This window comes from Chrysochloris asiatica, unplaced genomic scaffold (genome assembly GCF_000296735.1).
Source record: "Chrysochloris asiatica unplaced genomic scaffold, ChrAsi1.0 scaffold00054, whole genome shotgun sequence".
Lineage (NCBI taxonomy): Eukaryota > Metazoa > Chordata > Mammalia > Afrosoricida > Chrysochloridae > Chrysochloris > Chrysochloris asiatica.
In genome coordinates, this window is record NW_006408572.1 from 6,001,827 (window position 1) to 6,013,734 (window position 11,908).

The following is an 11,908-nucleotide window of genomic DNA, read 5'->3' on the forward strand; positions in this document are numbered from 1 at the left end:
TATTACAAAGTGTGTGGTCAGGGGTAACATGGACAAGTGCTTAGCTAAAGAAAATAATTAACTTGTTATTCTGTAACACAAACAAAGGCCAACGAATTCATTTATGGAATTCTGTTCTTTGTCCCTCAGGATTTTAGCAGGTCATGATTGCTTTCAATGTGGTCCTTGTCCCCTTAGTTTGACGTTTCTATCCGTGGCTAGCAACCCCCAACTCACCTGGCTCACAAGCTCAAACAGCCTCTTTTGTCCATCCAGCCTAATTGATACAGGATCATTGGCCTGAAAACGTTTTGTGTTGCCTTCAACTCAAAATTGTCACTGGGTCAAAGGTAGGATGGTCCAAAGTGCATGAACATTGGCTGAGTCCAGAAAGTACAACTTAGCTATTTGTTACATTGATTCATGAACTGGCTCCAAGAAGCCAAACACAACTGGTCCACCAGGCAGCTGACTGGCTGGCAACAGGAGGCAATCCTTGCCTGGCTCAGGGCCACGGTCCTCTCGTGGCCTTTGGGGAGCATGTCATGGGGCCATTTTTACGTTCTGGCGGGCTGCCGGCTTGTCCCGCCGGGCTGGGTTCTCCACGCGGTGCAGGGACCTCTCCACCCGCTGACTCGAGGCCCGAACGTGGCGGGAGGACGTTTCTGTGTGCTGGGAGGAGGACTCCGCATGCTGGGAGGACACCTCCAGGACCCGAGGGAGCCGCTTCCCGGAGGGGGAAATGGAGGGTCCCTCAGTGCGGCGCTGGGCGGTCTCCACCTGCCGGGAGGACGTTCGCACCTGCCGAGACGAGGTCTCCACGCGGTGGGACGATGTCTCCACACGGACCGTCGAAGTCTCCTTATAGCGGGTCGTCTCCACTCGGGGCGAAGAAGACTTTCCCTTAAGGGGTGAGGCCATTCTGGGGCTGTATCGAATGCCAATGAGGTCTCAATGTGACAAGGGTCGCCCTCAATCAAGCCTCTGGGTTACGACGCAGGGTCACTTGGTAAGGCATCACGTCATAATGGTGTATGATGTCATCGCAGGCACAATGGTGGAAGACTACGATGCTGCCCCAAGCGGGAGTGTCACGACAGGACGACAAGGGTAACTGAGGGTCTAGCCGGGGCTGAAAGCCCCTTCCCCTCAGGCGCTCTGTGTGGAGAGGCCCAGTGCGCTTGGATTTGGCTCTAGCACCTCCCACTCGCCATTCGAGAGCTTGCGAGGGCGGGGCCGGGGCGGGGCCGAACGGGGATGGGCGGAGCTGAGATCTTCGGAGTGAGGCTCGATCCTTCCCAAGTATCCCACACTGCCCCGGGACAGGAAGGAGAAGTGGTGACTTCCGGAATCTTTCCAGCCACTCGGAGCTGTAGGTTTGGCGAGTGGTGGCGATTTAGAGTCTGTGCTGCTTATGGCCGCTGCCGTCGCTATGGAGACAGGTCAGTAACGCACTGAGCCTCGAATCTTCGCAAATAGAATTCTTCTCAGTCCAAACACTATTTCCCGTTTCCCCTTAGCATCGTTTCAGGCCTACCATCCGGCAAACTTACAGTTCGACAGGTGGTTCTTGTAGTATCTGGAAAGGCGAAGGTACTTTTTTGCCTTTACAGTTTTATCCGTTCTCAAAATGTTTTCTCCACACGTGCTATTCAAATACCGACCCCATCGGTTTCCCGGCATGAACGAGACTACTCAGGGAGAGAGCTGGGATCTTAAAACTGTGTTCTTGATTAGTGTTCTGTGTGCTTCAGATAAGCTTGCCCAAGTTTGAAATATCGTCAACAAACTTGTGTCTCATTCTGCTATTGCTTAAGCTTCTCAGATATGCACGTACTGCATCATCTTTCCCATTCTCCGTAGTTTGTTTTTCGGCTTACATTTTGAAATAATTCCTGATTTAGCACTCACTGAGCTTAGCATTCATTCACTGAGTAATTTACTTAACAGTTGTCATTACAGCCTACCTCAGTGATCACTGCTCAGATCCCTACATAGTGACACACTAGGTTTGAGCCTCAAGATCCGCGGTTCAAATCCACCAGCCGCTCCTTGGAAACCCTATGTAGGGTCGCTGTGTGTCCGAACCGACTCACCGACGCTTAATAACAGATATCCTCTTCTGTGTAGTCCTGTTTTCTCTGACAACTCCTTCACCCTTAGAAACACTCCCAATTTGTTCCTTTTAACCTGTTAAAAAGCTCTGCTCCTCTTTCTTAGATGTGTAAGGAAGATTTATTTCCTCCCACATCCATTTTAGGAAAATCATACAGATCCTTTATACTTCAGCATTAGTAAGATTTCTTTAGCACTGTCTTGATACAAATCAATATTATACATAGTGACCTTTATTTTGGATGACTTTTGGTGTCTTTTGTCCTAGATGATGCTGGAAATCGACTCCGGTTTCAGCTGGAGTTGGAATTTGTGCAGTGTTTAGCCAACCCAAATTACCTTAATTGTAAGTTGTTGAGCATCTCCTTAAATTGAGTACTAATATTAATGATTTCTGACACAAGAGGTGCAATTCATAATAGCATCTATTTTTATACATTTTAACTTCATTGAGTGGAATTGTTGCTACACATATACTGCTGTGTGTATATAATTGAGCACTCTGGGATTTGTTTGAAGACCTTAGTGGCACAGTGGTTTAAATGTTGCTAACCAAGAGGGTAGGAGTCCTGGTGTGGCCCTGTGGGTTAATGCATCAGACTGCAAAGCCATTTGAACTGCAAGGTCGGTGGTTCAAGCTCATCAGCTGCTCCTTGGAAACCCTATACAGGGTTGCTATGGTCGAAACCTAGTCGACAGCACTTAACAACAACAACAACCAAGAGGGTGGTTGGTGGTTTCAAGCTAGCAGTCCCTGTGAGGAAGAAAGATGAGGTACTGTGCTCCCATAGATTACAGCCTTGGGCACCCTATGGAGCAATTCTATGCTGGCTTTACAGAGCTGCTGCGCCCGTCAGATCCAACTCCATAATAGTGGGTTCGGTTTGAATTCAGTGTCTTGTTGGGGTGGGGATAATAATGTAAGGAAATTGTCTATGTTAGGAGTCTTAAACCAATGGCCCAAGGATTGGTTTGACCTACAGGTGTTTTTTTGTTTTTTTGTTTTTTGCCTTTCAGTTCTTGCCCAAAGAGGTTACTTCAAAGACAAGGCTTTTGTTAATTATCTTAAATACTTGCTTTACTGGAAAGAACCAGAATATGCCAAGTATCTAAAGTAAGTTTAATTTTTGTAATCCTAAATGTATGTATATATTATACTCTAAAACCCTGATATTTAACAGACTTCTTAGTTCCACATTGGGGAAAGAGAATTTGCTTTTCTGGACCTATTCTGTTACAAGGCACTCTCATCTCACCTCACCTCCACTTCCCTTAATCCCCAAACTGAAAAAAAAGCAAACATTTTGTGCACAGAAACAAATTTGATCTCTTAAAAATGTAAATCAGAGCATATTACTTTCTTGGTAGAATCTTTCATTGGCTTTCCATTTTATGAAGAATAAAAGCCAGTCTTTTTTCATGAGTTAAATCCCTGTATCTGGCCCCATCTTGTCTGACTGTGTTAAGTTTTACTGTACCTATCTCATCAGTTTTGAACCTTAAGCAACTTCCAGTCTGTAAATACAACCACATAGCCTTAGGCTGAAAATTAAAGAACTCAGAAAGGGGTATTTTTTGTGGAAGGTATTTCTAAGCTGTCCTGGACAAAATAACCTTGCCTAAGTCTTAAAGCTATTATTTTCTTTTAATGTGCCAAATGCTTTATATCCACTGACATTTTTAATTTTTAAAGGATGTAACTCATTTATTGGGAGTCTTGGTGTGGTGCTGTAGGATCCACACCGGACTGCTAACTCTATAAAGTCTGCAGTTCAAACCCATCAGCCACGCCTCGGAAACCCTATACTGGGTTGCTATGAGTCAGAACTAACTAGATTACACTTAACAACAACAATAACACTGATCATTCAGGCTGTGTGATGGATACTTTTAATATTTATTAAATTATACAAAACATTATTAAAGCCATAAATCTATTCACTTTTTTTTAAAATAAAAAAATTGTATTTACTTAGAAGCATTCAGAATGTCAACAAAACAGCTGCAACTTTTTTGTTTGCAATTACAGAGTGGTATTCAGTTAACAGAACAATTATTTCATATAAGCTGCATCAGACAACTGAAGATGAAAAAACAAAACAAAACAAAAACTACCATCCCCATATATAATTAATTTGTGCTGTGCACCAATAAGAACCTACTTTAAATTTCCATGCCGATTTACAACCCCCATACTGTACCAGGCAAGGTTAGTGGCTATTGAAAATACCACCAGGACAGGGCTAGCTAAAGACACATTCGGTAGTGTGTTAACTATACAAAAAAAGACACTGTACAGTTTAAAACAAATCTTACACAGCCTTACATTTCAATTTTTTTTTTTTTTTTTCTTTAAAAGGAGTGAGTTGTGTACAGGGGGGTTAAATGCTTTATAGACAAAAAAAAACTGCAAGAAACAACTTATTCATCATCATCATCATCATCTTTTTCATCTTCATCCTCTTCGTCTTCTTCATCTTCCTCCTCTTCCTTTTTTTTCTTGCTTTTCTCAGCCTTGACGACTCCCTTTTTGGCTGCATCGAGCTTTCCTTTAGCCCGGTAGGCAGCGATATCCTTTTCGTACTTCTCCTTCAGCTTAGCAGCCTTCTTCTCATAAGGCTGCTTCTCATCGGCAGCAGTGTTATTCCACATTTCTCCCAGTTTCTTTGCAACATCACCAATGGCTAGGCCAGGATGCTCGCCTTTGATTTTGGGGCGATACTCCAAACAAAACAAGAAGAAGGCCGAAGGCGGCCTCTTGGGTGCATTGGGATCCTTAAACTTCTTTTTTGTCTCCCCTTTAGGCGGGATATAGGTTTTCATTTCTCTTTCATAACGGGCCTTGTCCGCCTTTGCCATGTCTTCAGTTTTTCCTTTCTCTGTAGCAGACATGGTCTTCCACCGCTCTAAGCACTTCTTGGAAAATTCTCAGAAGTTGACTGAAGCATCTGGATGCGTCTTCTTGTGCTCCTCTCAGCAGGTTTGCACAAAAAATGCATAGGATGACATTTTGCCTCTCGGCTTCTTAGGATCTCCTTTCCCCATGTTTAGTTATTTTTTTCCGTCCGCGAGGCACAGAGTCTGCCCAGTGCCGTCCGGCTCTGCCTGGCCCGGCGCTGTCTCTGTGGAGCTCAATGTACTGCAATGGCTGTGTAAATCTGTTCACTTTTAATGATAAAAATTAACCTTGAACTCTTACCTCTTCCTCATTTTAACCAGGTAGCCAAAAAGCAATCGTGAAACTTTTTGCTTTTTTGTGTAAAACCACACACAATGGAGGAAAAATTTTTAGGTTTATTATTCCTCAAGCAAGCCACTTTCTGATCTTTGTCCAATAACAACTGATTCACAAAGCCCACATCCTTAGACTACCTATGGGACTTTGCACCCTTACTAACTTGTCATAGACAACCACTTATTTAATAATCCAAGGAAAACACTTAAAAATATATGTGATTGAAAAATATATGTATGTGGATTTACAGACTAAGTCTTAGATACCATCAAGTTCAATCTCACCCACAACCTTGAGAGGTAGTCATCTACACTGGCTGGAGGTTTCCAGTGAGTGGATACATGTTAATTCATTCAGGGATAGCTGATTCTGTTGTTACAAGCAGTCCTTTCAATGTTCTTCCTTCTTTGTGATAAAAATATAATATCACATAGCTTCAACATGTTTCTAGTTTTGATCCTAATTTGGAACTGGTCTAAGGTCCAAAACCTGGTTATGCCCTCTTGATTCTATCATTTTAGATACCTACATTCAGGTCTGGTAGTGTAGTGGTTACGAATCGGGCTGCGAACCTTAAGGTCAGCGGTTCGAAACTACCAGCCGCTCCGCGGGAGAAAGATGAGGCTTTCTACTCCCGTAAAGATTTACACCCTTGGAAACCCTGTACAGGGTCTCTATGGGTCGGAACCGACTCGACGGCACTTAACAACAACATTCAGGAGAGGGTGCAAATTACTTTACATTTGGTCCACGTGAGGCTTTGATTTTCTGTAATAGTTGCTGGCATTTAAAGATTGGAAGATTTCATGTTAGTAGTTAGATTTCCAACTATTTATAGAATCTGGAATATTTGGCAACCTTGGGTCTTCATTCTCCTAAATCAAGGACTCACTAAACTGAGGAGCAGCTGCCTCTTTCAGACATTTTTCACTCACTATTTGGCCTGTTTCACTAATAGCCATTATCTACATAGGTATTGTTTTTCGTTTTATTTTTCCACTACCTTTGGTCATTTCTCAGGTGCCATAGCTTCCAGATTCTTCCAGAGTTCAGGTGTCTCCTTTGGGTATTTGGCAGTTGTGTCCACGTTATTCTTTGTGGAGACTCTCTGAATGTTTGTTACTGTAGTAATCAAAACTGTAACACTAACATTGATACAATACTATCAAATCTGTAGGCTTCACTCATATGTTGCACATTATCCACTAATGTCCTAAATCTGGTACAGTACCCAGTCCAGGATACTGTATTGCATTTGGTTATCATGTATGTAGTCTCCTTTAATACGTGCTCCACAGGAGAAGTATAAGGCTTTCTGCTCCCGTGATAATTTAAAGCCTCAGAAACTACATAGGGTCTCTATGAATTGGAACCAACTTGATAACCACAACAATGAGTTCAATCTTTTGGTCTTTCATGACCTTGATGTAGATGTGGTGTTCTGTCACGCTGGGTGTATCAGGGGTCATAGGAAGTTCCTTTGACCTACTACTGTGGTGATGTTAAGTTTGAGCACTTAGGTAAGGTGCTGGCTGCCAATTCCTCTATCAAGTTACTGTTTTATCTTTAATTAAGTATCTTGTGGGAGATAATTTGAGACTGTGTAAATACCTTGTTTCATATTATGCCTTTGCCCACTCATTTTAGCATCTTTTGAAGATTCTTGCCCTAAACAATTTTTCACTCTGGCAATTTTTGTCATTCCTTCTGCCTTTATCAGTTGGAATGCTATTGTAAGGCAGAACATTGCTTTGTCTCAGATTTGTTTATTCATTTAATGAATTTTTATAGACTCTTGGATTATTTTATATTTTGGATTTTAATTATGTATTTTCTTGCTCTAATGGTAATCTAGCTATTTGGAGCCCCTTCAGATTGGTTCCTATGCACTTTTGACATATCCCCACCATCTTTCAAGATATCTTTCTTTCTGGGGCTACATAATGATTCAGGCTCATCTTTTGCTTTCTCTGCCCTAGCCTTGGAACCAGCCATTTCTCCAAGGAACTCTAGGAAATGGTATTTAAAAACCACAAGTGGACAAGTGTCATTGCTTCTACGCCTTCTCAACACACAAAGCTAGGAAATACTTGGATACACATGTGTGTGCACACCCACATTTATATTTCTTTATCTGTGTGCATAGTACGAACCATGAATTCAGTTTTTAATTTCAGCCCAACAACAAAAGGTTTATTCTAGTTTGTCCCCTTTCCTTATCTGTAATTCCGTTTCTGATAGCCAGAAATCCAGCTCTGTCTACAATACACTGATTTGCTCAATCCCAAAGCATACATAAAGTAATTTCAGAGTTATTATATCCCTGTGGAAAATTTGAGTATATTTGTGTATTCTTATTGAAACTCACTTTTAGGTTTTCTTTGAATCACTGTTAATGAAAACCTGGTAATTAGTAAATAAGCACATGATTGCCAAAATAAAAAGTATTCATGCTCCTCACTTTGGAAACCACTCGAGTAGAATAACATGATTTGGTCCCAAATAGTAACTCTGGTCACAAGTTGCTGTGTGGCCTTGGGCCAGTGAATCTTTATGAAGTTAAATTTTATTACTTTGGAAATATTTGCTTACTTGTGATTTTTTAATGACTAAGCTCTGCATAAGCAGGGGTGAGGGTTGGGGTAAAGAAGGGTGGGACTATACTACCAAAATATACTAAGTTAACATTAATGGTAATGGTAGGTTACAAGATCATTTTTAAGTGTGTTAACTAAGAGCTTAGCATTACTGACTTGAATTATGTTGTCATTAACTTTAAACTTAAACCCAGGTATCCTCAGTGTTTACACATGTTAGAACTGCTCCAGTATGAACACTTCCGCAAGGAGCTGGTGAATGCTCAGTGTGCGAAATTTATTGATGAGCAGCAAATTCTGCACTGGCAGCATTACTCCCGGAAGCGGATGCGTCTGCAGCAGGCCCTGGCAGAGCAGCAGCAGCAAAGTAACACATCAGGAAAATGAGAAGTGGATACAGAGCAGGCTCTAAAGACATGTATAGAGTGTTCGTGTTTTGTACAGTGAAGACAAAAAAGACTTCTTAACTACCTTTGTGGTAGCACCTAGATGCTTTAGTGTGCTATTTAATCCAAGTAGCTTTTTACTGTTAATAGATTATTTCTGTTAAACCAGAATTGTTCTACTTCGAGAGTTCCTTGTGGATTTTTAAGTTTTCATTCATAGTTTTTCTTTTTTAAACACCTCACCTAAATAAGAATGAAACCTTAGATGCTTTGGACTAATTTAAACAGACAGTGGGGTAGAGTAGGGCCACCGAATAGAATTCTAAATGGAGCTCTGCTCTTGACCTTGACTCTAGGGTGACAGAATGAAAGGATTATTGCCAGCGACCTTTTTAATTGTATTAAGGTCCTGATGTTTATACAGGGATACGTATCTAGTACCACTTGCTTTGAGAGAGATCTTTAAGGAAAAATCACTGGTATATTGTTGACCTTGTAGAGGCAGGGAGAAGATTGGTTGTGATTAAGTGCTGAAGTGCCGTTGAGTTGATTCCGACTCAGCTACCCTGTATAGGATTTCTGAGGAGCAGCTAGTGCTGCCACACCAGGAGTCTGAGAAGATTGGTAGTTAACTATTAATTGGACTCTTGACCTTAGGATAGACTAAGATGTGGATGGAGCCTCAAGTACTTGTGCTCATTTGAGAAAACTAACATTTATTTGGCAGATACCACAACCTAGACAATGCTAAGTTAAATGCTTTTTTAGGTTCTTAATTTAATTCTCAGAATAATCCTGTTTATAGAGGAAACTGAGGTTTAGATAGGTTAAGTAACTTGCTTAACGGGTCACAACTAATAAATGGTAGAATCCAAAGATTGGCTTGAGCTGGAGAGTGTCACACCATTAGGTTAGTCTCCACAGTCCCTTTTCTGTCAACCCAAGGAATCCCGTGTGAAGCACATTCAAGACAACTGCAAAACAGACTGCCCAGATAAAGCAGATTGTTTGTGCTTTAGATAGTCTATGCTTTCCTTCAGTGACTAAGGTCTGTTTTAAAGCCAAGCGAAGGGTTTTAGGTAAAAGCTATCCTAATACCTTCAGAGATTTGGAAGCTGTCAACTTTGTTGTATTAAGAGTTTTTAGGTGTTTCTCACATCTACAATAATGCATTTTTCTTATTGCCACTCTTGATATTTTAAAGATACCCATATATTGAGGATGGAGGGTTCATGATCATTTTAATAGGGTACTTTTGCTTAGATCAACTTTTTTTTTTTAACATTGTTTATTTAATAAGCACGTATACAGATCAAGGTTAAGAAATCAAGAAGCAATGCCATCATCAGATCTTAATCTTCAGAGAACATCATCTCCACAAGGTTGGCCTGAAGACACTCAGATTCTACCAGTTTTTGAGGCTGTAAGAAAACAAATGTCAAATCTTAAAATCCACTTCTACAAATGTTAGCAGTGGAATGCATTGTTCTACCTCGAATGACACACATCTTTGAACACACAGAAACTATCCACTGGCTATAACAAGTTTTATGGGATTGTTTAAAATATTTGCCTCAAGATGAATCAGTAAAAAACTTGGCTCAAGGGATTTAAGCCCAAGACGCCAGGAAGCTCCACAAAATAAAACGAGAAGCAGCCTGTCCAGTGCCATGCCCACTTCCCCTCAGCTCTTCAGAGGCCTGAATGAACTTTCTTTTCAATCAGAATTATGCATTAGGTGGTAAAAATAATTTATGCTAATGCTTTAAAGAGTTATGAGTTAATTAGCTTTCTTGGGAACTGCTTAATGTGTTTGTTTTGTCTTTTTAAAAAGAAGAATGGCTTAAAAAAAGGAACAGTCCTAATATTTAGATATTTGCATTATTAAGTTTACTGGGATTGACCATAGGGATGGGCACACAGGTTGTAAGTTTTGAATGCACTCTGAACAGCAAAGTGATAATTTGGGATTAAAGAGCAAGATCTTTTTTTGTCCAACAATTAAGACAGTTTTGATAGAGTGTACAAACAATTATAGCCCCAAAACACTTAAAAATACTCACTGTTCCATATTTAAGTAGTGTAGGCACTGCAGTTACTTTCAACTTCTTTCTGAAGTCATTATTTGGATCTTTCCAGCTATTCGGAAAAGAAAGTGATCATGTAAAAAGCATTTGGTTTCTTCCAGTTTTCTTGATACTTTGACATATGTTTAGTTTCTTAGCAATTATTGTTTTTGTTGTAAACATTTAAAAACCCTGGAGAACAATAACATTACTCTGTGCAAAGTTTTTATTTAAAGTGACAGATAAAAATATAGAAATGCAAACCACTTAAGTTCTGAATTTACAGAAGGCCAAATTAACGGAATTATTTTTACTAAATACAAGTGGTTGGAATTTTGCATTTATAATTTGTAAATTGCTAATTGCATCATTTACCCAACACTTTACCACAGAATGTATCTAACCGGATTCAGAGCACCTTCTACCAAAGATTGCATTATCCCTAAAGTCCATTTTACATTGCCACTTACTAAGGTTTCTCTCCTACTTGGCAGTAGATGAACACACATCCTTCACTAATATGCTTCAGACCCTCTAGCACCACTGGTTCGGCTTTGAAAAAAAATCGACAGAAAACAATTAACACATCAATTCTACAAGTAGATAGGCACTCCTACCTCCCCCCCCGCAATCTTGGTGAGTAATCAAACTTTAACCCGAAGGTCAGAATAAGTCAAGTGCTACTCTCTTCTGGTCTTAGACCCACTTTAAGGATAAGGATCATGTCGGAGTTCTAATCCCTAACCCCATAATGCCCCAAACGATGGGTCGAAGAGGACCAACTTATATCTCTCCTAAGACACTAATCATACTGGGGAAAAAAAAGCTCCAACCAGATTCCAAGATCATCTTGGTAGTAATAAATGGTGTGCCAAGGGGTCGGTTCCGACTCAGCGACACTGTGTAGGGTTTCCGAGGCCGAGCAGAAATCTTTACGGGAGCAGAAAGTCTCATCTTTCTCCCAATGAATTGTTAAGTGGTTTTAAACAACAAAAGCGCTCTTGGTGAGGCGAGGAAGGACTCTTAGCAGGAAAGGGTACAGATTGGGAAAAACAGTTAAAGATGACAGCTCAAATCGCCCCGCGGATCTCCGGGATCACGTTTCCCTTCATCTTCAACCCAGCTCTGAGGTCTTGGCCTCAGTCTTTCCGCAGCAGCCCCCGAGTCCCCGGCCTCACCCAGCACGCAGTCGGGGCACCAACTTTTCCCTTCGGCGTCCTTAGAGCCCGTAAAATAGGCGTAAATGGTCTTGCCCTTGTGCTGCTCTGCAGCCCGGCTGAATTCCTCGAAGCCGGAGACACGTACAGTCTCGTAGAGGGCCATCGGGAAAAAGTACCGCAGATTGCCAGAGGGACCGCCGATCCAGCTACCGTGGGGCGGAGCCCACGTGGGGCGGGACGAAGCCGATTCCGGGTAGGCTAGGATCTGGGCGGAGTCTGCGGAAGCCAGCGCAGCTACGGGAGCCTCTGGAGGCCAAACTCATCTCGTCGTCTCTGTTCTCGCTTCTTGGACTCTTCGGTGCTTGGTCCA

At 41.5% G+C, this 11,908-nt stretch overlaps 3 protein-coding genes across 3 annotated transcripts; 1 reads left to right on the top strand and 2 right to left on the bottom strand.

Annotated features, from left to right (window-relative positions):
- Positions 1–522: 522 nt before the first annotated feature.
- Positions 523–900, bottom strand: LOC102812149 (chromosome unknown open reading frame, human C17orf100). The gene has a single exon (XM_006863478.1). It carries the CDS (start codon positions 898–900, stop codon positions 523–525), a length of 378 nt encoding a protein of 125 aa, XP_006863540.1.
- A 471-nt stretch (positions 901–1,371) lies between these two features.
- On the top strand, positions 1,372–8,479 carry MED31 (mediator complex subunit 31). Its single transcript, XM_006863290.1, has 4 exons — positions 1,372–1,421; positions 2,363–2,440; positions 3,112–3,208; positions 8,121–8,479. Exons 1-4 carry the CDS (start codon positions 1,394–1,396, stop codon positions 8,311–8,313), a joined length of 396 nt encoding a protein of 131 aa, XP_006863352.1. The 5' UTR covers positions 1,372–1,393; the 3' UTR covers positions 8,314–8,479.
- Positions 8,480–9,664: 1,185 nt separating this feature from the next.
- Positions 9,665–11,701, bottom strand: TXNDC17 (thioredoxin domain containing 17). The gene is made up of 4 exons (XM_006863291.1): positions 11,557–11,701; positions 10,849–10,930; positions 10,376–10,451; positions 9,665–9,733 (listed from the first exon to the last, which is right to left on the bottom strand). The coding sequence occupies exons 1-4, from the start codon at positions 11,699–11,701 to the stop codon at positions 9,665–9,667; spliced, it is 372 nt and encodes a 123-aa protein (XP_006863353.1).
- Positions 11,702–11,908: the final 207 nt, after the last annotated feature.